This window comes from Conger conger, chromosome 1 (assembly GCF_963514075.1).
Source record: "Conger conger chromosome 1, fConCon1.1, whole genome shotgun sequence".
In the NCBI taxonomy this organism is placed as follows: domain Eukaryota; kingdom Metazoa; phylum Chordata; class Actinopteri; order Anguilliformes; family Congridae; genus Conger; species Conger conger.
This window is the reverse complement of record NC_083760.1, coordinates 18,664,675-18,689,069: the sequence shown is the minus strand read 5'-3', so window position 1 is coordinate 18,689,069 and position 24,395 is coordinate 18,664,675. Positions and strand designations below refer to the sequence as shown.

The following is a 24,395-nucleotide window of genomic DNA, read 5'->3' as shown; positions in this document are numbered from 1 at the left end:
TAAAATATATTCTATCTGTGCTGATTTTCTTTTGGGTGATTACAGTTATGGTTGTAATTCTTACAGAAAACAGCAAGCTGTACTGCGTGGAAATCTGAACATGACATTTTCTTTCTTTGGAGTATTCCATTCACGTTCAAATTTAAAATGGCAGTTGCCAGCATTAAGAGATTAAGGACATTAAGGAATAAACCCAATTTGAACAGTGAATTCCAAAATGAAATAGAAGATTTATTAGATTACAGTATGTGTGTGTCGATACAGCTGTTTGCTGGAAGAAAAACTGCTTTGGTTTCTGATCAAAATCATTGTGAAAGGAAGGAATAGTTACCTTGAGGTTGGACTGAATCATAGGCAGCCACATAGGAATAAGCTGTTAGGGAGGAAAGAAAAAGGAATGCTTTAAGAATGTAGGCGTGGGCTTGCTGGGTGGCTTATCATTTACCAGATTTCTTTAGAATTTATTTCTTATTTTTATTGTGTGTGTGACATTTAATGTGATTGTGTGTGCGACTTTTATCTTTCTAACTGTACCTCTGCTAAATTTCCCCATGTGGGATCAATAAAGGACACTTAGGACACTGTTCTAGACTGTTCTACAGTGTTTGTGGAAGGGCCCAATGGTCTGGAATTTAATCTTGGTTGTGCCAGTGCCAACTACAGCCAGCCGCCCTGGAGGGTGATGCACAATTTTAATGGATATTATTTCATGTTAACACATTCCAACCTGATAGAACTACATGCTAAGAAAACAGCTACATTGCAGCACAGACCACGCAGTCAATGACTTATTCAAATGTATTCAAATGCAATGGGAAGACCTGCCAAAAAACAACAACAAAAGAACAACCTTGGACTGCACAAAAGTGAACATCATATGTCTCCTGCCACAAGAAATCAATACAGGCTCTTAGCTCACCAACCTTTACAAAAATGGTTGAGTTACATTCCTGAAGTGCCTCCATGAGGCTGATGACATGCAGGCACACCATCTCCACCATCTGGGAAAGAGAGAGAGAGAGTCGGCACGGAGCTCAGCCAGATATCCCACGCATTGCTGACTGCTTTAGAGGTACATTCCCCGGATCAGCAGATACAGGGTGAGGATAGAGTCCTCGGTCACCTGCAGTGCCCTTCCATTTACTTCTGTAGCCAATACAGGCCTCAGACAGCAAACAGACCTCCATGTTTATCTCTATGCTGAGTAGCACTGAGGTGCTGTACCTTTTCTCAACAAATGCTGAACTCCAATAATTTATTATGGGTTTAGTAGCCCTAGCTACATCTAACATAACATCCTCAAAGATTCTCAATCTCCCTCTTGTACTATAGCCCTTAGTGTTATGCTAAATCAGGTGATGATTAGGTGGCAGGTGGAGAGAGCTCTTTGGAATTTAGCCAGGATACCGGGGAACCCCCCACTCTTTGCAAAGAGTGTCATGGGATCTTTAATGACCACTGCAGGGTCAGGACCTCGGTTTAACGTTTCATCTGAAAGATGGCGACTTTCGACTGCTGGTCGCGGCACTGATGCCTTGCCTCAGTCATTGACTGAACCCTTATCTATGCACTTATATGTTTCTCTAGACTAGTGTCTGCTAAATACCTAATGCTTGTGTAATATCCAGCACCATTCCCACTAGAGCATGGCCTCATTCCTTGCTCAAACCCTGATCAGTGGCTGCACTGGGAACCAGTATGTGGAAAGGTTAAGCTGCTCGGGGGTCAAGAAGAGGAGGTCAGAAACACAAAACCAACGTACTGAAATGTCAACCCTGGTCTGCAGGGAGTAACCTGGCATAAATAACTCCACCCTGGAGTACTGCTGCAATGAGCCACAACACACACATGTGCACACACGCACACACACACACGTGCATACACACACACTGTCTCTCTCTCTAAACATGGACACACACTCAGGCAAGCATGCAAATGCACATACACACGTAAGCATTCTTTTGACTGGGCCATTTGTTATGTTCTTGCCTGCAGACACCAGTGCCATCACTATAGGTTAAAATGCAGAAAACAACTGAGACCTAATATAGCATTCCACCCAGGCTCTGCCCTGTGGCCAATCGTCAAATTAATTGCTTAATCGAAGAGGCACAATTAATTTTAGAAGCAGGTCACCATAAATACTGTATGTGTTTGAAATGATAGCTCAGCCGTGAGACCTTGTCCTGCCCTTAAAGTTAGAGGGTTGAACCTTCTGAAGCAGCAGCTGGGATCTCACCACTTTGTTGTGGGCCATGAGCTGCAGGATGCTGGGGGTGACCCGGCTCCAGAACTCCAGGCCCGTGAGGATGGCGCTGGACGAGAACTCGTTCTGGTTCTGGTTCTGCAGGGTGGGCGTGGCCGCCGCCTGCTCGCAGTAGATGGTCCAAAGCTGGGCGAACATGAAGGCGTGGAAGAGCGAGCACATGTGCAACACCGACGTCTGGAGAAAAAGCATAAAGACAGCCATGAATAAAAAGGACACGGACATCACAGTAGGCTCAAATAGGACAGGCAAAGCCTGACAGCCCCTCGAGGAAAGTGGGCTACAACCATCATCAGCCCTTGATATGATGCACTGTACTGTATGCCTCCTAGCAGAATCTCTAAGTCATGGGTTGTCCCTGAAGTCCTCCTTGCTTTGTGTTTGGTTGCTCTTTGAAGCACCCAGTCTTTTGAACACACTAAGATCCCAAACCGTCACCCGGGACCTTTGTGTCTTCTGACGCAAATTTAAAATGAAAGACACCGTAATGAAACATTAAAATCTTCACTGTCAGATTTTTTTTTTGATCTCCTGTGTACGAGAGTAAAAAAAGAAAAGCCCCATACGCTTCCAGTGATGTGACGGGCGGTGATGATAATAGTGGAAAATAAGATCAAGGTCAAAATCAAAGCTGGCTATTAACTGTGCGAGAACGTGGAGTGACACGATGCTGTATATTTATGAAGCCTGGTTACTGCAGGTCACAATGCTCGAACAATAACGCATTACAAAAAAATTAAACAGGATTTCCATTCTGAACACCGTGAAGACAGCAGACATCAAACAGCCTCCATTCAGACTGAATGAGTATTTATACTGCTTTTCTACACCTCCGCTACCGGTAATCAAGCCTGTGCATTTTGTCTGTGTGCTACCGCTTTAATAATTCATTAATCCAGCGAATCCCTCAGCTTTGTTGTTTTGTTCATATTAATGGAAGCCATTAAACTCTTTTCTTTGGTGACAGCTGGTCTCCCTCCAGGTACAGCCCAGATTTCTCCCCACAAAGCACCGTGGTCCTTTGTACCGCCCGTTTCACAGCTGATCGATGACACACAGCATTCGCTTCTTTTAGATAATGCTTACAGTGGTGCAGGTGGTGGGAGCATTAGCTCAACGATATTGCGATGCATGAACGAACGCAATACGAACGTATCCTTCAGTCAGCAACACCATCACGCAGGCTCAATGTCGGCTATTTGGGGCTCGACTGCGTTTTTTATTTTGCGGGATATTTTAATGAATAGGCTGCAATCCCGCACCTTAGACTGTTCCGGAAAGCCGATCAGGATGACGATGAGGTGATCGGCGATGTGGGAGCCTGCATCCAGTGGGATGGGCATACAGGAAGTGGAGCCCTGGTGCAAAGCACAGTGGGTAAGGGAGCCTAGCAGCAGCCAGGACAGCTGACGGATGTGTGATACACATTCAATGAACTCCTTTGGCCTGTGGGGAGAGAAGTCAGCACAGCTTCAGAGATAGATAAATAGTTAGATAGATAGCCAGAGGGAAGAGCGCCCCCTACTGGCCCACCAAGCTATTAAAGGTGGTAATAATAAGTAGCTATTATTACCACAGAATGTGCTTCAGTCATGCCCACTATTCAATACTCTCATACAATAATACATACCACTACTTATTGTTATCGCTAAAAGTAACAACGAGTGTAACAGTCAATTCAACCATTATTGCAGTAGACATTATAAATGTTTGCCGGAAGAATCAGCACCCATATCAATGTTAACATTCCTATATTAGAACTAGTAACATTTGTCTTAATGTGATATTAATATTGAGAGGAACAGTTCTTACCCCTGTTGCATGGTAGAGGGAGGATGGTAGAGCCAAGGCAAATAGCGGATCACTGCCTTGTTGTCACGGTGATTGCCTTTGCTGATCTCCATGGCAGCCACCTGAGCAAGGCCCACCTTGAGGTTCCCGCCAAAGGTGTCCTCATGCAGAGGCTGGCAACAGGCTTTCATGTGGCTCTGCGGATAGATCACATGACCAGTCACACCAATGATTACAACATGTATGTTTTATGTTGGAGAAAGCTGTGAGTGATGTAAACTGCAACTGGCTCAAGCACAAGATGGATGCAAAAGTCAGCGTCTCAGTTTTGGGCAGAAATGATTGCACGAGTACTCAATTGTAATGTAATTTCTTGCACACAATTTTGCATTATGTTCTGCACACCAACCAATATAAATACACAGGTGCACATATTTTCTTGTTACATTCTATGCATGATAATTTTGCTAATATTTTACCAAAGTGAAGACAGTAGCACAGCCTATAGCCTAGTGGCTAAGGAGCTTGACTGCGACCACAAAGGTGGGTGATCAAAGCCCCAGTGTAGGCACAGTAAGATCTGTGCAGCTGTCGGGCCCTTGAGCAAGGCCTGTAACCCCACACTGCTCCAGGCAGGGGGTATGCTTAGTCTAATCAAGTCGCTTTGGATAAAAGCATCAGCTAAATAACTGTAATTTAATGCAGTAATTGCACAAATAACCAAGGGTGAAATATTATATTTTACTGCTTTATTAGTGATGATATCAAGTGTATTTAGTGGCTGGGCGACACTTACTTTTAATTTTGTAAGTGTATGCATATCTGCGATGAAGTCCAGGAGCTCACTGACATACTGTCTCATGCACTCCATGGCAGCTGTAGTACACTGAAAGAGAGGTACAGTATACATTAATCAAAGCACAGAAAGATGCCTGAGGCGACTCCGGGATTTGAATTGCTCTTTTAATGCAGTTTCTTGCATCATGCTCTGTAACATGAAACTGTGCCACAAAACTGCATTAACCGCCAGCGATTACACAGTTTGGTGGAACTAAAGCGTTTGTAACATATGGTGTAGAAAGGGACCAACAACGAGAAGAGGAGGCAGCTCACCCCAGGAAGTGAGGAAATCATGTGCTTTTGAAGAATGGTAGATTCAGCTAGTCTTGTACCAGCATCTGCGCAAACAAACTGAAAACACAAAGATTTGCATGTCAATCGACCGCAACATTTGGACAGAGAAACCAGGGTATTTGGCAATGCTAATGCTAAAATCCCAGCATGTTTCATGTGTAGCACAGCATTTTTCATACTGTCAGATATGATGCACTATTTGTTTGGTCTCCACACAATTAAAAAAAAATTCAAAGGAGCAACAACTTTTGGGAATGTATCCTTACCTGGACCAGCAGTAAAAGGTTTATGTCAGGTAAGGGGGACTTGAACTTCAGTGCCTGCAAAAGCTCCAGCACAACAATGCGGGACATGTAGAACTTATCCCGCTCCTGATTGGGAGAACAAACAAAACGAAAAAAACAGTTCAATAGTTTGATGATGATAATAAAAAACGATCATTTCATTACACCGCATCTGAGCCGCAATCGTGCTTTTCCCCCGAAAAGCTGTGGCATCTTTCCAATAGTATGATGGAGTGCTACTTAAGACCGGAGTGTGTTTACCATCCCTCTGCCTCCGGTCGCCATTTATCTGCAACGAACCACCAGGGAGAGAGGCGGGCGGGTCCTGTGGCAGGAACGCAAATCTCTCCACTCTGTCTTCATTAGGTCTGTGCCAAATCAGTGCTGCACCAGGCTCAGCCCTCTTTGCTGTTGTTTGTTGTTGCTTGTCATTTCTCTCCGTCTTCCCCCGGTTTCTGCATCATCAGCCCTGGCTTCTTTCCCTCCCAGTTTCCGTGTGGACACCACAGTGGATAGTGTGTGAAGGTGTCTTAAGAGCATGCTAATGTAAATGCAAGTCAGCCCTGGAGTAAAATCCAGCTATTTTCCGCAGGGAGATCCGATCGCTAACGTATATATACCAGGCATAAAATATTGAGCATAGAGTATAGAGTATTGTATAAGGTGAAGTTATACTGACCTTGTACAATACTCTTGTTAGACCACACTTGGACCACTAGACCACTACTGAGTGCAGTTCTGGGGACCGCACTATAAGAAAGATATAGAGTCACTGGAAAAGGTTCAGAGATTGATTCCATGTATAAAAGTGGTCAATGTGTGGAATAGCTTGCCAGGACGTGTAGAGGAGGCAGAGACACTGGGGGTTTTCAAAACCAGGCTTGGTGCTAGATACTATTTAGCTTTGAGGCAACTAAGCAATAGGTACACTTAGCAGCAGGAAAAGGCAGGAATTGCTGGGCTGAATGGCCTGTTCTTGCCATTACCTTGTGTTATGTTGTGACTGTAGTTTTACCTTAAATATCTGCATTTATGTTTCTTTCCTGATGTACAAGTCTACTATTTTTCACCTAAATCACATTCCCACCCAGTGTTTATGCGACATCAGCTCACTTTTAATAATACCTTTTTTGCTGCAATAAACTTCCCTGCGCATGAAATGCAATAGGTCACGTTGAGCATTCGTGAAATGAATCTAACGCAGGCATTAGGCAGTGTGGGACAGAGCCATAAAGGCAGGGGAAATGAAGTCTGCAGCAGTGACAAGCGTGGTGATGTAGAGAGTCATCCACCAGGCCTCTCACTGCCGGCCCACCAGCAGACCGAGCCCAGCGCCTCCATTACTGATGGAGAGGGGCACTTACGCCATGCATTTCTGCCAGCACTCCAAAATATGTAAATCAATACCGCCTGATTGGGTACTTCATCACAGAGACACCGCAGCCCTTTCCCTTTGCCGGGCGGCCATGTTTGTTTCGCGCCGGAGGGATGAAGCGGGCGGATTATTACCTTGTTGAAGGCTCGGTAGCACAGGCCACACAGCTCCACCAGGTAGGACAGGCTGAAGACGCCATATTGAATCACAAAGCTGAGTAGTTTGGAGAAGGGATCCAGAAGGCTCTGTGAGTGGGAGGGGAGAGGTCAGTAATCAGGGCCCGAGGCTCCTCGAAATCACGGGTTACGTTGAAGTGCAGCAACTGCGGCGACGGTTGTTACGGGGCTTCATGTGGGCTGTAGCACAGATACTACACGCAATTCCGTGTATAATTGTCTCCTTTTATAGTATTTCATTTCAATATAGGGCACTTATTTGTGTTATGTTACTGTAAAATAAGCAGCCCAAGGGACAAAAACAAAAAGATTAATTTTACTGTATTAATATTATAAAATAAGTTTGCATGGGATTACAAAAAACAACATTCTTGACAAAAATGTGTTCTCTGTGGGACCCATTTGCTGTCATTTCAAAGCAAAAAAAATGTTTTTTTTGACAAATGTGGCCTGTAAGAATGTTCTTAAAATCTATTTGAACTATAAAATATAATACAGCATAAAGTATAAAATGCCATGCCATCAAAATCATTTGACCCTGCATACAAAATTTTACAGAACACACAACAGAAATTAAACAGCTTGCAAAATGTATGCACATCTGCTCTGTCTTTCCGATTAACGAGCGCTGGAAGCTTACCCTCGTGGCACTTGTAGTGGGAATCTTCAACAGGCAAATAATGATCCTTAAGCTGGAGTCTAGGGGACACTGTGTGGGAGAAATGTCATCACAGGCTGATTAAAGTCTACTTAATGAACGCAACTTAAGCACAAAAATTACACTGAAGTGATTTAAGGCAGAGCATGGGCGTAAATCGGCTATTTAAGTCCACAGGCTTATTTTAGGCGTACGCGAGTATTGCAGTAAAAATTTGAAGGAGATACCTTCAGTGGTAACACGGAGGGCAGCTTGGCAAGGAAGGTCTGGAACTGGTTGCAGATGGTGGTCCACAGGTTGCTGGGGGAGTCCATTGGTAGGGCTTCCATGAAGCTAGCGATGTTGTCCAGGCAGTGTAGCATGGTGCCACCGGCAGGCAGGCTCTTCTTGTTATTCAGACCCTGCGGACATTCAACCAGCTCTGAGGTCTGGGCCTGGTGAGGTTGTCCTGTGTGAGGAAGCTACTCCTGCTGCTGAATTGGTCCCATGGCTTAAAAACTAGACCATGTCCTGGTTCAATGGTGAGAAGAGTGTGCTACAAATGGACTCTGTTTGATTTAATCACGCAATATTTGGCAGGCATAAGAAACAGGTCCCAGTGATAATTCTCCAAAGGCTTCATATGAAAACCATTCATTTTATTAATTGCCTATCAATGTCATTCAACAGTTGATGGTAAATACCCTGTTATATTTGGTTGTAAATACTGTTTTCTATATTGTGTTGAAACAATACAACAAAATAGTTTGGGTTAATTGATACAAGGGGCATTCAAGTGAGTTTATGCTTTTAAAGTAGGATTGCTTACCCTGTCACTGACCAGAGTAGCTAGCCTATGTTCCCAGGGACATTTTAGAAATTATAGAATGATGAATCATCTGTTTTCAAAATTTTGCTTATTACTGTTTGAATACACAACAGAAATGGACAGTGATAATAAAAAAAATAAATGGAAAACAATGGAGACAATTCTGAGCCTGCGTGATTTCCAAATCCTTCGTTTTGTGATTTTTTTTAAAGCCCATGTGCCGCATCAAAACAGCAGGACGTCTGAGAAATTTCCTTCTTTAACAATGTCTCCACCTGCTGGACAAGCACGGAATCTCAACATTGCTCAGGAAAGCGCATGCCCACATCTGAAATCTTAAAAATATACTGTAGAATTGTTAGCACACCTGCCGACATTTTTTCAGAGCTCAAACGATATTTCACAAAGGAAAGAGCTCACCTCCAGCAGCTGGTTCAGTGCAGCCACAGAACTCAGTTCGTTAAAATCAATGAGGGACGAAGCCAGAGTCCTCAGGAAGCTTCCATCTATAATTGAAAGATCAGTACAGAAAAAAAGGTAAGTTTGTGTCGGCGTACTCCTGCACCGTGTGCGCGGGGTGATCTTTGGGCTCCCCGTCGGTGCTGCTGTCATGATCGCACCTTTGATGTTGCTCTGGAACAGCTGAGGGAGGATACCGTTGGGGGCCAGCTGATGGAACACACACCGCAGGAACTGTTTGGCCACGCCAGCCGCGTTGCCCGGGATCAACATGCTGCGGAAACACACGCGGGGAGCTCGTCAAATCCGCGCCCGATGCTCTCCACACGCTACAAGCACACGTACACCAGTGCAATCGGATAATGAAGGGAAGACAAACATATACCTCTCCGCTTGGCCAGAGAAATTAGCACTGGATGCTAACCTGAAAAAAAAGAAAAAGAAAAATGCTAAGTTCCTCTCCCACGCAAGACGCACGTTGTTTTCACATTCAAATACTCTGACTCTAATCAATAATACAGTTGGATAGTTTGCTGAAACGCACCTCCTGAGTTACTATAAATATGTCCTCAGGTTAACGAAGACATTCAATTTTGTATTCCCTGAGCTCTACATTGTTTATCTTAACATAAGGGACATTCAATTAAAATGAAATAAAGAATATTCACTGCAATATGTTTTTGTCACTAAAGAAAAAAAACCTTTTTTCCCCTGGGTATCAGGAGGCTAAGTACCTTGATCAGGGCATAGCAGCAGCACCCCAGCTGGAATCTAAACCTAAAACCTTATTATAGTTTCCTAACCATTATACTACACCACTACACTTCACTCATACTCACTACACACAACATTATTACAGTACAATTACAGATTCTCATCTACAGAATAGTGTTTTCACATAAAACATTAATGCAGAATTATATAAGATGAATTATCTTCCTTGCTTGCATAATTGCATTGCATCACGCTTGCATCACTGAAGGGGGAAGGAGTTGGGGTACAGTGTGCTGTGTAATGAGGGGCTTGTGCAGAGCGGAGGAGATGAAAGTGAAGCAGGCCCGTACCGGCCCACAGACTGCATAATGTCCAGGAGCAGGGGGGCTGCCAGGTCTGGGCTCAGGTGGATGAACATGGACAGCACCACCACAGCCAGGCCCAGGGTGTCCTCATCGTACTCCTCCAGAACCGCCCCGCAGTCCCGACACCTGTCAACGACACGCCAGTCAGCCGTACTCACACAGCCTCACTCACAGGGGGTGTTTATCTCTGTCTATATCCCTTCATTCCATCCACCTGCAACACAGGATATATCCCCTGACTCTCTCTCCTTCATTCCATCCACCTGCAACACAGGATATATCCCCTGACTCCCTCTCCTTCATTCCATCCACCTGCAACACAGGATATACCCCCTGACTCTCTCTCCTTTATTCCTTCCACTTGCCACACAGGATATACCCCCTGACTCTCTCTCCTTCATTCCATCCACCTGCAACACAGGATATACCCCCAGAGGACATCCTCTGACTCTCCCTATCCTTCATTCAATACACAGTTGGTAATAGCACTGGTGCTAGCTTGCTCAAATATTTCAGAGCAGCAGTAACATAGTAGCACACATACTGCCCATGTGGCTGTAAACTTAAATACTTTGAAAATACTTAATACTTAAATACTTAATGTTGTGTGTGTGTGTGTGCATTTCTGTTTGTGTGTCTGTTCTTTTAAGATTTTATAGTTTTCATTCTATAAGCGCTAATGGTTAGGGATTCGTTCATCAGGGAGCAAATGGGAGCAAGCTACACTAAGCAAATGGGTTCATTACATTCAGCTCTAGAGAAAGCAATAGAGATACTGATGATTGAGTGAGTGAAAATCATAATGTGACTACTATTCCACTTTGGCATTTTTAATAAGATAAAATGCCTATTTAACTGTTACAGTAAGATGGAGCTCAAATTAAATGACTTCACTGTTTCTGACACTGTTTTCATTACAATTTGTCGCTACACTTTACAATCAACATCAGAGCCAAAAGCCGCAGTAATGTCATCAGTATACAGTACACTTTTCCTGAGGAGCTGACAATACTGCACTGCACCTCCACCACATACAGTAGATGTCCCCAGCTGACCTGTCTGTCATGGTGGTGGGCTGCTCGTCCGTGAACTCCTCAGGTGCGGGCACAAACATACTGACTGTGCTGGGAGCAGACAGAAGGCTGGTCTTGGTAGCACCTGTAACACACGATTAAATAAGATCTGTCACACCCATTCATTTCCCTTCAAATACAATAACAGTTTCTATAGAAACAAATGATAGCTTCTCGCTGAACACAGCAGTTTTAGCAGCACACATATCGAATTGTTCATAGCCTTAATTGTCCTTCATCTCCATCATACTTTCTCAATTTTATGTCTATGAAGGGCGACCTGATTAATAAACACAAGGTGAGCCTTGACCATAGGGGGAGAAAATCATCGTATTAAACATTCATGATGTTTTTGCGCCTTGAAAATGTCAAAAAATAAATTGAAATGTCAGTTACGCTGTGCTGAGGGGGAAGGCGCCAAACCTTTTAGTGAACCTGTAATCTAATGAAAAAGTTAGTGGGATGTTTCAATTAACATTTCTCTCTCTCAGGCAGAAGGCAGGTGGCAGGCTGTCATATTAATCTGATGCTGCAGCAAGACATGGGAGAGCTCAGAAAAACCATTCCTCCAGGCCTGAGCCGAGCAGCCTGCCTTTCAATACGCAGTCAAAGCGAGGACACACACACTCCCAAAGTGAGGACCACAGAACGCTTTAAAATGCACAGGGGAAAAACAAGTCAGACAGGCTGAGACAGAGGTGAAGATGTGCATATATTCATTTGCAGGGGCTGTTTGACCTTTAAGGTGATTGGTGCAGGCAGCGTGCAGGGCGTCTGTGGAGGTGGGTTTTGGGTCCCGAGTATCCGAAGACGCGGGCCTCCAGGCCGGGCACTCACCCGTCTCCCAGGTGCTGATGTTGTGAGGGGCGCTAGACTGGTGTTCCAGCTGCCTCTTCATGAGCTGGCTCATGGTGAGGGCCCCCAGGGACCCACGCTTCACCTGGCGGTACTGAGCTGGGGGCGACACACACACACAGCCCTTCCCCTCAGCCTGGAGATTCACCGGCACTGAACAGTGCCCAGTCAGCACCAGGAAACAGTCTGTGCTCGATGGTACCGGGGGCTACCAACTCTACTCACAATTATTGATTTGAGACCACTTAAGTTTTTTTTGTTTTTTTTGAGACATCTTGGAAACAGAAACAGTATATTTGTCAGGACATTATAAAACATAGGTGTAAAACTCTGGGAACCCAGGATAACTGATCGCCTGTTATTGTATTTCGGGAAAGACTCTGGGATTCTGCTTTTGTTATCTTTCACTGCGCTAAGCTCCTAGGTTTTTAGTAATTTATAATAATAGCTTTCCGCTTAACTGCTCTCCCTGATGGGAGTTCAACTCTTCCCTCCGTCATTCCAAACAGGAAGCATCTTTATTGTTATTTGTTGGTTTAAAATGCAATTGTCTGCAGTAATTAACATGCTATTATGGGGGGGGATCTTATCACTGGAAGGAATCCTTGCAGCTGGCACTGCCAAAGTGCTCTCCTCTGTACGCCGTGCTCCGGGGAGCCAGGTCACCCTGCGTGAAAGTGCCCAGGAATGGGGCACCAGCTGGTAGCCGTGGCACTTCAGCAACGATGGAGCCGTAATGGAGCCGTTAGGAGTCCACAGAGAGCGCTAGGCATGGACTCCAATCTGTGCGCTCTCATGCTTCCACAACAGAGAAGCCATTTTGCACAGCTAAGGGAAGCGGCCTGGGCTCGAGTCATGCCTATCCCTACAGAACGTGACTGAAACTTCCACTTGCAAAATACTTCCTACACAGTTTCCATTCTGTAAACAGTTATCAGTTATGGTTACATGTTTAACACTTTTACCAAATGCATACAGCTTTCAGTGAAAAATACATTAGAAAATGGATAGAAAGAAGTCTCACAAAAAGATGAGGGAAAGGAGTCTATGTTATGACAAAGTTAAAATAAAGTCAAATGAAGTAATAAAGTAAAATAATTATATTAATCTTCAGGGATTCTTTTTGTTAATTTGATAATTGTAAAAAATATTTTGCAATTTTATAGGGTTAACCTTAAAACATCTTTGTCGAATACCAATAAGTTGGGCTTATAAATGTCAGATAGGCCTGTGAAACTGTTGTGAGATCATTGAAATGAGAGAAAATTCAATAGCTTCACTAGGAACTGCTATGTTAGCCTTAGGAATATGCAACTACTCTCACTGAGCACCATCTTGTGGTTCTCATGGTTTTCATTAATGAAGCGTTGTCTTTCTCCCTCTGTACTGTCAATGTATTCAAATTACTGTACCGCTGAAACTCTTTCTGATTTCTATGAGCTATGCTCTTAGTGTGCTCTTCTATAGCTAACTGTGGTGGGGCAATCGTATAATGAGTGTCTGAATGGCACGGTAAAAAAATAAAAGCCAAGTGTTGGAAAAACCAGGGTCGGTTCAACAGTGTTGCGACTCTGGAAAAAACAAGGCGGGGACTTTTGTACTGTGATGGTCACAGAGAGAAGGGTGAGGATGAGGAAAGCTCAGGCCGTCAGTCAAACGTCAGCACAACACCCTATTGGCTGTTCTGTTTAGGAAGAGAAGAAAGAAGCATTCAGATCCTACTTGATATCGAAGAGCGGCTGCTCGTTTCTGGCATTGCGGCTTCGAGAGTGGGAGCCGAGGCGGACTCCCGAGGCTTTTCCAGAGCGGACAGAGCTTTGTGATCTGTAAGGCAATGCGGGTGAGTGACCAGCACAGCAGTAGCAGCTTCTAACCTCGCTAACGGGTAGGGAAACCGACACCTGGGGGCACCACAGGGGCTTTCCAGAGCTTTCTTTTATCCCTGGATCTACCGTAGGCCTGGCCCTGGAGGAGCAGCGTGTTTCCAGCCCGTTCAGCTGCCCCGACCTGTATTCTCAGACCCAACACCTCCAGAATGCACTGTCAACCTCACACCCCTATTTATGCCCTTATTTGTTCACTTTTGCAACTAGCTGGTATTGATACAGTTTTTATTTCTCTTGTTTTAATACATAGCCTGCCCTGTATACACAAGGGTTTTCCTTAGATATTTTTAATGATGGTTTAGAATGGTTGTCTATCATACGGGCTCATAAATCAAGAATATTATGATTTTGGATATTTAAAAAAATACTTGAAATTATAAGATGGGCCTATTTGTGGTCTGCTAGTTAATTTTCGAGTTTGGTGCTGTTAACTAAATGTAGTTTTTTTGTATTTTAGTGCCTATATTTACTAGTGGCTGAAATGAAGCAAGGACTGGGTGTGCTGCACAAAGACAGCACAATGTGACTCAATGTAAGAATGAACAAACAGTCCTGGGATGGATCTTAAGTATTCAACAGAATACAGCCTGTTCGGTCAGCTGTGTATGTCTGTTTGCCATGGAACTGCAATCAAATGGTGTGTGTGGAATATAAAATTGTGTCAAAACACATGCACACATACAAACACAAATACACCCATGTGCGTGTGCATAACGCGAACCAACACAAATATGCACATGTGCTTGCGCATACACAAATGCACATGTGCACATATATACGTACAGTACAAAATCTAAGGGATGCATGCAAACCCACATACACAAACATGCATCTCTGCATCGACAGTAATGGACTGGAGGAATGACTATAAACTATAAACTGATGAGCTATTTGGGTAGATATGTGTCTGGTAAACAAAGGAAACTGGGGATGAGATGGAAGGCCAGGGCCCTGAATCTTTGTTGTTGTTACAGGTCCCAGAGCACTCCTAGCAATCAGCTCTGGCCCAATTCACTACTGACTATGAATCTGGTCATCCCCCGGTTGCATGAATCTCTGCCTGCTCATCTTATCTGATGTGTGGAGAACATTCTGTTTCATCATGTCCAGCATCTCTTAGGAGTATGCTGCAAGTCTACAGGGGGTTGGGTTGAATAATTCCGGTATGTGCTTTTCACATCCTGAAAAGTCCTACAAAAATGAACTATATGTAATTTACTGAACATTCATCCATCCTCAAGCTTTGGGTCCAGTGCTTTTGTCACATCACAAAGTATCTCACAGAAACAGAACAAGATGCCAGCTTTTCACGGTTTTCTGAGTTAACGTTGGTGCTTATTTCATAAGACCTTCATCATAAGTCGCTTGCATTCCTCCCCACCCACATTGACGCAAAGCACCAGCAAGCATAAATACCTGCATCGGCCGGCTGGTCTGTGATCTTGTCCAGTGTGTTGAAGGAGATGTCCAGGTATTCTCTCTGGATGGCACTGACAGCGATCTTTCTCTGTTTGCGCTGGCGAGGCACTATCTGGATCTTAAACTCTGCTTCCTCGTTGTCATCCTCATTCTTGGTGTCGCTGTCCTCCTCCTCCTCCTCCCCAAAGTCTTCCTCGTCTCCCTCCGGTTGGTCGTCTTCTACGTCCTCTGGGACGTTCAGAAAGACGGATCTCCCGGAGGGACTGGCGCCTGACCCCCCACCGGCTCTGATGTCCTCAGGTATGGCAGAAGTGTCATCCAGGGACATTTCAGGGACTGCGGGGGTCTTTCTTAGAAGGTCTCTCTTCTGCTTGAGGGTCATGGGGCTTTCATGGGGATGTTCGCTGAAGTCTTCAGGCTGCATGAGGTCTTTGTTGTCGGGGAGCTCCAGAGAGGCCGTAGGGGTCATACAAGGGCTCCTCTTCACTGGCTGCAAAGGCCCTCCTGGAGAGCCCTGGGCCTGGCCCTCCTCCACACTCACCTGCACCTGGGGCTTCAGGCAGAAGCTGTTGCTGGAGGCCGGGGAGACGGGCGGCCTCCCGTTGGGCTTGTTGCCAGGGGGGCTCTCGAATTCCTCGTCACTCTCCACGATCCGCAGGGGCGGCAGGGGCTCAAAGACCAGGGAGTCGCTGTCGGACATGGAGAGGATGGAGTGCTTCTCGGGGATGGAGGTGCAGTCGGAGGAGAGGTCAATGAGGTCGGGGTCCTCCTTGGTCTCCGACGTGCACTCTGGCGAGTCCAGCTTGTCCTCCAGGGTCTCCATGCAGCTCAGCCGCACCTCCGGGATGACCGGCCTCCTGCTGTCTCTGGAGCCACGCCGGTCGTGGTTGTCGTTGCCGTCCGCCTTGCCCGCGGAGCCGTCGGAAGACCCCTTAGCGTGGTGGTCCCCGTGGCGGGCGTTGTAGGCGGAGTGCGAGTGGCCGTGCAGGTCACAGCGGTCGATGCAGGACTTCCTGCGGTGCTCGTCCAGGTTGAAGAGGATGGAGTCGGTGTTGCTGATGTCCAGGGACTTCTGCTTGTGCATGGCCTGCAGACGCTTCTTCTTGGTGCTCTCCTCCCGCACGCAGCGCAGGATGCTGTCCTGCAGGGCGCTGGCCTCGCGATACTCCGACAGCTCGATTTCACCTGACGCACGGGAACAGGACACGACCAGGTTCACCCCGTGCATTCAAGAAGTCAATCAAACAGTTCTAACCACAATGAGGAACAATGGTCACCATCATAGCATAGGCATGCTCTGTACAGGAAATATTGGCCCACCATGTATACATGACAGAAATGTAGCTTGCTAAAACTTTGCCCATCCCAAACATCAGAATCTAAACATTAGTGGCAGCCACACAGATGTGCAGTGCAGGAGCCTGTAATACCACCAGGCTAGAAATACATGGTCAGTTTCCATAGTAACTTGTGTGTGGGAGGTGGGTAAAATTAACTCATTTAATACCTTCCATATGTGTCACAGCATAGGTACATCAAAAAACACATTTGCATTTTCACAAATCAAATGGACTAATATCTACAAAAACATACTGATGTGACTGAGTGTTTATTTGGATTTTATCTGCAACAACTAGCCACAGCAAATCTGATCTAGATATAAAACTAATATATTTGTTGAGACTGATTTATTTTTTGGAGGGGGTGCTGTGTGGTAACCCTGTGAGAGAGATGGCACCTACTTTTCTGAGCATTCAGCTCCACGGGCTGGTACTTGACAGACTTGCTCCCCCCGATTCTCTTCAGCCGGGCAAAGAAGGTCTGAGACTCCTTGTTGCACGCCCCGGTTGGAGTATCGTGGATGTCAGACTCGTCAAACACGCTGTCCTCCTCTGCAAATTAACAATTGGCATGCCATGATTGTATAGCAGACAACAATATTACCTGTCCTATCCTATTATTCCATCCCAAGATGTTTTAGACTGGAATGATATGTTTATATATGTATAAATTTGGCATCCAAAGTGGGACTGTACATATCCAATTCCCACCCTAATCTAATTTTGGATGTCCAACTGCAGCCTCATTTATGCATGAACCCCACTGGGTGAGCATACCCTGTTGAAAAAATCCAGTAAAATCCAGTAAAATTTTACGGCAGGGTAGACATCTCAAAAAGACGCAGTGTCACCAACTGCTTCTTTTCACATCGTCGACTGCAGCTGAGCCTGCTGAGTTGAGTCAGAGGAAGACCAGCAGGGGTCACTAGAGAGTGATGAAATGTCCACCCTTCACTGACTTCACACTAACCGACAAAACCCTCCCAAACCCTGGGCAGTGCTATCATCAATTGTGCATCACCCTGTGGAGCTACCGGCCAGATTCAGTCCAAGACTGGAGGGGGGACAGTGTGGTTCCTTAAGCTTAATCCAGCAGCTGGAATCTGACTGAATAAATGCCAACCTGTCTCCATCTTTGTATAAAGGAGCATTCCCAGAGGTATTCAAACATTTTTATACCAGGCACTGGGAAGGGCTCTATGAACCGACAGGATTTGATAAGATGAGAGATTTAGGGGAAGAAGAATGTTGTTCAGATCTGTGTTCACCGCGGGAGAGGAGAGGTACCTTTTTCCTTCTCGCTGTAGCGGCTGATGTTGGAGTTGTCGCTGTACAGAGGCCCCGCGGTGGCGTGGGGCCTGCAGCTGTGGTACTGGGCGTTCAGGGTGTTGACAGTGATGTGGATCAGGTGAAGCACCACCTTGCTCACGTCCATGTCTCTGTAGGGGTACTGCAGGCAAGCAGAGCAAGATACATGGCGGAGGATAAGGTCAGGAGTGAATAAAAGCAAATAGCCATCCATTTTTAAATCAATAATAGGTGGAGAGCATGTGCTGTTTGTGTCCGAGACTAATTATATTTGTTTCACTATCCATTTTGAAGTGTTTAATCATGAGTACCCTGCTAGACTCCTGCAACAGCTGCTCTCCAGGTGCTGTGGGCATTCAGCATGTATCACATATACAGTATATAGCACATTACATAAATTGCTACGGCTATCAAACTTTTAATACGTGTGTTCACTTTCTGAAAAGCCCGCACTGCAGTGTTTTTACACCTCTTGGCCAAGAACGTCACAGTAAATTAGAATCTCAGCTGACCTTCCCGAATAAAGACAGGTCAAAGAAAAATATAATCATAAGAATAAAAAACCGAAACGCTTCTAATTCTAGTTAACAACATGAAAGGTCACTGTGTGGGATTTCATAAAAGCTGCATTAATGAGGATGTGCAGGTGGCAATGCGCCCAGTCCTCCGGGTGATTACCTTGTAGAGGATGACCAGCAGGGCTTTGAGCCACATCTGCCGGATGTGTGGGCGCAGGGCCCAGAGAGAGCAGCGGGGAGGCTGCTGGAAGTAGTGCCGCAGCTGGGGGCAGGTGCAGTACTTCAGCACCTGCACCACCAGGGGGAGCAGCTGCTTCCCCAGGCCGATGTTGTAGTCCATAACCTGCAAAAACGCGAGTGCAGAAATGATCCATTTTGAGCAGGAAACATAGCATTAAAGAGCTTTTCTCAAGCCACACTCTGCAGTCTGAAATTAGTTCCATTATCTGAACCGTACCATTGTTGCTCTGTTTGCTGTTGCATGTTTCTACTTACTACTGCTCTGTTATCAAATATTGATACACACCCTTGCCATTTTTTCAATTTCAAATATTTTTTTTGTATTGCGCTTTTAACAAAGATTAACAGTCACAAAGATACTTTACAGAGTAATAGAAAGGCAAACACCAGGCCTGAACCTCCAAATAGCAAGCCCATGAGATAAAAAGTGAGAAGACTCCAGAGGAACCCGGCTATAGAAACGGAGCCATCCTCCGTTGGTCTTCCTCTGTCCCTCCTCTCCCTCACCTGGGCGATGCCGGCGATGAAGGCGTTGAAGCAGGTGGAGGTGCGCATCTTCTGCGGCGCGATCATGAAGCAGCCCTCCTGCTGGTCGTAGCCCAGCAGCACGTAGAGGTGCCGCTTCACCGTGTTGAAGGCCTTGGCGCTGCCGATGTCCGCCTCCGCACTGCTCTGGTCCTTCGCCATGAACTTCATCAGCACCATGATCAGGTGGTGCACCGTCTGGTGGTCTATCCCGGCGTCCTCCGGGAGCAGGTCCTTAATGATGGAGTCGTCCTCGGGGGTGTTCTGGCCTAGGAGAGGGGCTGAACCGTCAGGGTTACAGGGCAGGAGAAAGAGGGCGATGTAGGGTAGCAGAGAGAACGTCATCATGGTCATCATTTCTGGTCCTGACATGCCCTACAGCCTCAACTCAACTCAACTAATTTCTTATCCTACATAAAATAAAGCAGTTCATTGACACAAATATCAAGTAATGGATAACAAAATGCTGGTGGCTATTGCAGCTGTAGGCTATACGACAGTGCAGAGCTATTCAATACTGGACCTGGAGGGATGTCATTTATTTAGGCTTCAGTGACCATGTAATACAGGTCAGTATTACACAACCTGTCTAAACCCATCGTTTTCTTGACTGAACCCATCCTCTCCCTCCCCAGGTTTGAGTTTTAGAGGTCTAAAGAAAGATGGAAAACCATATACTTACTGGCCCTCCACAATGAGAGTTGAATAGCCTAATCCATTCATAATGGACTGCTTAATTAAAAAGCATAGCTGGTAGCTGCGGGAAGGCCATTTTCAACCTGTTCCAAAGTAATAAATATGCTCTCACCAGGAGTACATTTAGTGCTTCATAGATTTCTTGTATATTAATTTCCACAATAAAGGAAATTTGTGTTTCTGTTGATGAAGTGAGTCAGATTCGTCTGTTATTTACCTGGCAGGACTTTCTCTATCATATCTCCCAGTGTTGGGGCAGACTGCTCTTGCCTCGCAAGCCTTAGAGCTAAAAACCACACATGGAGAACATGATTTAGGAAATGTTCTGGGGGATGCCACAGGATGCGTGCCCAAGCTTAAGATCACCTTCACTTTCAAACTCGAACTGTGCTGAAAGGCCAGAATCTGAGTGCCTGATGGATGGTGGGTAATGTGATTTGCAGTATGGCTGCTGTGCTATGGTCAGTTCAGGCCAAAGAGTCATTAGGTGATAAAATAAAATGTAACTCATATATTAAATTGACCTTCTCGTTCTAATCAAATCAAAAATTAAAAACATACCCCCTCCATACCCTTCTCATCTCATTATCTTTGCTCTTAATTCTTCAAAGAATGTTTTATTAGTAGATTATAGGACATAGATTATGTCAGCCATTTGTTGATGTTGTCTACTAGCTTGATAACTTGATTAAAAACTTTTAGGTACACTACATATACTGTACATATACATTTACATATACATACACTGTACATATACATATATTCACATATATAATCACTGGTATGTGATAGGTAGAAAACTATTAAGTGTGTGACAACTCAGCGCAGCCTCATTTAAATGTATTTCTTGGTCAAGTAAAAAATTGCTTTCATACAGTAAAAACCAGTGTTTCTTCTATAGCAAGAACAAACTCATTGCTATAGAAATTATTTTGTTGAAATTGATTGATTTTAGTTTCAGTGTGAACCCCAAACACCTAATTTAGTTTCATCAGCTCTCACAGTTTTGGTCTAGTCTGGCTGAAAGCCCCAATTGTTTTTTAGGTTAATTTGCACTGACAAAAAGTAATAACATATTTCACCATCAGGGTACTTATTGTGGCCTTTCAAAAATGTCTTATCAGGCTAACATAGTCCTGACCAATCTTCCTCGGAAGTGTAAACAAAATGAAATGAGTAAAAGGAAACGGAGGGAGGCAGTTCCCCTCGTACTGGCTGGATGATAATGGAGGCCAAACGAGGATAACAGTGACAGACTCACAGACCCTTCTGAGAGACACGTGAGTGGAGAGAGAGACAGGAGGAGGACAGTGACACACTCACAGACCCTTCTGAGAGACACGTGAGTGGAGAGAGAGACAGGAGGAGAACAGGACAGACTCACAGACCCTTCTGAGAGACACGTGAGTGGAGAGAGAGACAGGAGGAGGACAGTGACACACTCACAGACCCTTCTGAGAGACACGTGAGTGGAGAGAGAGACAGGAGGAGAACAGGACAGACTCACAGACCCTTCTGAGAGACACGTGAGTGGAGCGAGAGACAGGAGGAGAAGTGACAGACTCACAGACCCTTCTGAGAGACACGTGAGTGGAGAGAGAGACAGGAGGAGAACAGGACAGACTCACAGACCCTTCTGAGAGACACGTGGGCGGAGAGAGAGACAGGAGGAGAACAGTGACAGACTTACAGACCCTTCTGAGAGACACGTGAGTGGAGAGAGAGACAGGAGGATAACAGTGACAGACTCACAGACCCTTCTGAGAGACACGTGAGTGGAGAGAGAGACAGGTGGAGAACAGGACAGACTCACAGACCCTTCTGAGAGACACGTGGGCGGAGAGAGAGAGACAGGAGGAGAACAGGACAGACGGGAGCGAGCTAAACTCACGCAGTCTGTTGCTGAGCGACTCGGGGAGGGAGAAGGCCCGTTTGGACTCGGACGGGCCCTGCACGCTGTCTCGGAGGGACCGCACGCTCTTCTGCCGGTTGCGGGCGAAGCGCGCCCGTCGAATCTTCCACATGGCGGCGTCACTGAGGTTGGCCACATTAGTGCGCACAGCTGTGATGGCTGCCAGGGAGGGAACAGAGATGCAACCTGCTGCCGTACTGATCTTTTCCAGAGGTGGAGAGTCCAGGCCCCTGGGCCCGCAAATTAAAAGTGCTGCCATGTGTTTCTTCCACCCTTGAATTTCACTAATTAGTTCTACCTCCTGGCTGAAGAATTGTGCTCATTAGCAAATCCAGATTTTTCCCCCTCTGATCTTTTCAAAATATATGGCGAGCATGCATATGTTAAAGTCCAAAGCTAACTTTACTGTACTGTAACTAAAACACAGCCACCATTATATGCAACACACACACACACTAAAACACATTTTCTTTACAGTGCTGCTACCACCCTGTTGAGGTGTAACAGGTGGGTGTAACCAGGTGTCGGAGCGTACTGGTTGGGAAGGGGAACTCCTTGTTGCAGTCGAGGTGCAGCTGGGCCTCCAAGGACAAGGTCTCGAAGCGATTCACGAAAAACTCCCAGCTGAGGGCCGGGACGTCCTTCTTCAGGAAGTGGAGCAGCAGCAGCTTGCTCAGGATAATGGGCCTGTCCCTCACCACCGTGTCGAACTGGAAGTCCAGGCACAAGCACAAGCCCTGCAGAGGGGGGGGTGACAGTGAGCCATGTACATACACTCTCCTTTATGTGAACCCTCTATATAGGACAGGAAGAGGGGCTAAGCCTTCCTCAGCAACTTACAATATATAAGAAGTGTCCTTGGTCACATGCCTAGTCACATGCACGACGTGGAAAATGCAGGGTAATGACGTGCTCAGCGGATGAACCAATGAAAATCGCTTGGGCAGTTGCCGAACGAGTGTGCAAAGATTTGATGTCAGAGCATTTTTTGGAAAATAACAACATTTGCTGTCAATTATGAATGGAGTCCAATGGGAAAATAGGCTTTTTGAACAAAAGTATAGGTATCACTTATGGGTGACTTCAGATTACGTTATATTACTTTTTCTTTATCAGACGCTTTTATCCAAAGCGATGTACAAAACAGTGCATATAAAGGACATACAACAAACAACTGAACACGCCAGATAAGGTACAATTCATATATGATTGGTTGTTAGGCCATGAACCTTAGTCCGTACACAAGGTAGAAAGGCCAACTCTGTAATTACCATACCAACATCAACATCAACTTCAACTCGAGGAACTATACTACCAAGACAAATACGTTCAGAAGTCAACAGGTGAAGCTGATAGCTGGATGCTGGCCCCTTCCCCAGCTCCCCCTCTCCCCTGCTCCCCTGCTCCCCCGCTCACCTGCAGCGCGGGTCTCTTGATGGTGTCCAGGAGCAGCCGGGCTCTGGTGGCCACCGCTGGGTTCACGTCCTCCACGGCGGCCAGGAAGCAGCAGAAGGCGTGAGCCAGAGAGTACTTCAGCAGGTGGTTCTTGGTCACGGAGGAGATGTCCAGGAACCGGCACAGCACAGCCACTCTCTCCACTGGCAGCACAAGCAGACAGAGGCATTCCCCCAAACAGTCAGCAAGTACTGGCTGCATAGAGCAGACAGGCATTCCCCCAAACAGTCAGCAAGTACTAGCTGCATAGACCCAGAGAGCACTAGCCACTAGGGCACTGGGGTCACTACAAGCCTTTCTGTAGCCACAATAAGAGTCGTGCAGCTGTTGGGCCTTTCAGCAAGTACTGGCGCTGTTGGGCCCTTCAGCAAGTACTGGCTGCATAGATTCAGAGTCACTAATCACTAGGGTGCAAGTAGGTACCCTTGCCCCTACTTAGCATAACCAACTGTAAGTTACTTTGGATATAAGCATCAGCTAAATAACTGTAAACCTATTTAAAGTCACTAAGTAGACCTGATAAGCCATTGTAATGGTCTCTGATTAGTTAAATTAAAAACCTTTGGGGAATAGCTTTCCGGTACTGTATAGGGACAGAACTAACTATGCCAAACACATTGAGTCATATCTGATCACATCATTGCTGAAAACAATGTTTGCATCCTAATTACTGTACATTGAATATATCAGTAACTGTGTGCTATTACACACTTGCATGCCTGCAGGAGGGGTTTATAGACTATAAATGTCATGGTGACATTTTCCTTTGAGACTAGGACTGACAAATTCATCACATCTGTACTTGCAATGTGCTTAGCACAAGCATCACAAATTATAACATACAAATTCAAATATCGTGGATCACTGGACATGCCATGGTGTTTAACGCTGCTGCAGAAACAATTGAGGAGAGAAAATCAAGAGGCAGTCTAATGATATGTAAATAAACTGTTGTCAGTAATGACTAAAAATGTGTACATGTGTAAGCATTGATGGAGGAAAACGACAATATGAATCAATATGAGATTCACATGGTTTATTTTCCTTCCACAGAAAAAAAAACCCCAATCTATTAAAATTAAGTAAAGATGCCTACTTCCAAACGTGTAGTGCTCTGTGAAATGGCTTCTCTTACACT

The 24,395-nt window shown here is 45.5% G+C and overlaps 1 protein-coding gene across 4 annotated transcripts in view; it reads right to left on the bottom strand.

Annotated features, from left to right (window-relative positions):
• The window catches only part of LOC133138705 (protein unc-79 homolog), a 58,523-nt gene that overhangs the window by 1,056 nt on the left and 33,072 nt on the right, over nucleotides 1-24,395 (bottom strand). For 2 of the 4 annotated variants that reach the window (XM_061257676.1, XM_061257704.1), the window contains exons 24-49: nucleotides 23,219-23,400; nucleotides 22,338-22,539; nucleotides 21,782-21,961; nucleotides 19,177-19,463; nucleotides 18,590-18,772; nucleotides 17,891-18,053; nucleotides 17,006-17,155; nucleotides 15,261-16,448; nucleotides 13,681-13,782; nucleotides 11,842-12,057; nucleotides 11,086-11,188; nucleotides 10,016-10,156; nucleotides 9,337-9,375; nucleotides 9,113-9,225; nucleotides 8,913-8,998; nucleotides 7,912-8,085; nucleotides 7,667-7,735; nucleotides 6,985-7,095; nucleotides 5,458-5,562; nucleotides 5,171-5,248; nucleotides 4,854-4,943; nucleotides 4,079-4,254; nucleotides 3,529-3,712; nucleotides 2,240-2,443; nucleotides 924-1,001; nucleotides 332-373 (exon numbers count right to left, since the gene is read on the bottom strand). In XM_061257676.1, the coding sequence (XP_061113660.1) occupies nucleotides 332-373; nucleotides 924-1,001; nucleotides 2,240-2,443; nucleotides 3,529-3,712; nucleotides 4,079-4,254; nucleotides 4,854-4,943; nucleotides 5,171-5,248; nucleotides 5,458-5,562; nucleotides 6,985-7,095; nucleotides 7,667-7,735; nucleotides 7,912-8,085; nucleotides 8,913-8,998; nucleotides 9,113-9,225; nucleotides 9,337-9,375; nucleotides 10,016-10,156; nucleotides 11,086-11,188; nucleotides 11,842-12,057; nucleotides 13,681-13,782; nucleotides 15,261-16,448; nucleotides 17,006-17,155; nucleotides 17,891-18,053; nucleotides 18,590-18,772; nucleotides 19,177-19,463; nucleotides 21,782-21,961; nucleotides 22,338-22,539; nucleotides 23,219-23,400 (4,646 nt within the window). The remainder of the gene's footprint in view (nucleotides 1-331; nucleotides 374-923; nucleotides 1,002-2,239; nucleotides 2,444-3,528; nucleotides 3,713-4,078; nucleotides 4,255-4,853; nucleotides 4,944-5,170; nucleotides 5,249-5,457; nucleotides 5,563-6,984; nucleotides 7,096-7,666; nucleotides 7,736-7,911; nucleotides 8,086-8,912; nucleotides 8,999-9,112; nucleotides 9,226-9,336; nucleotides 9,376-10,015; nucleotides 10,157-11,085; nucleotides 11,189-11,841; nucleotides 12,058-13,680; nucleotides 13,783-15,260; nucleotides 16,449-17,005; nucleotides 17,156-17,890; nucleotides 18,054-18,589; nucleotides 18,773-19,176; nucleotides 19,464-21,781; nucleotides 21,962-22,337; nucleotides 22,540-23,218; nucleotides 23,401-24,395) is intronic. The other 2 variants (XM_061257685.1, XM_061257694.1) reach the window with 2 other exon arrangements.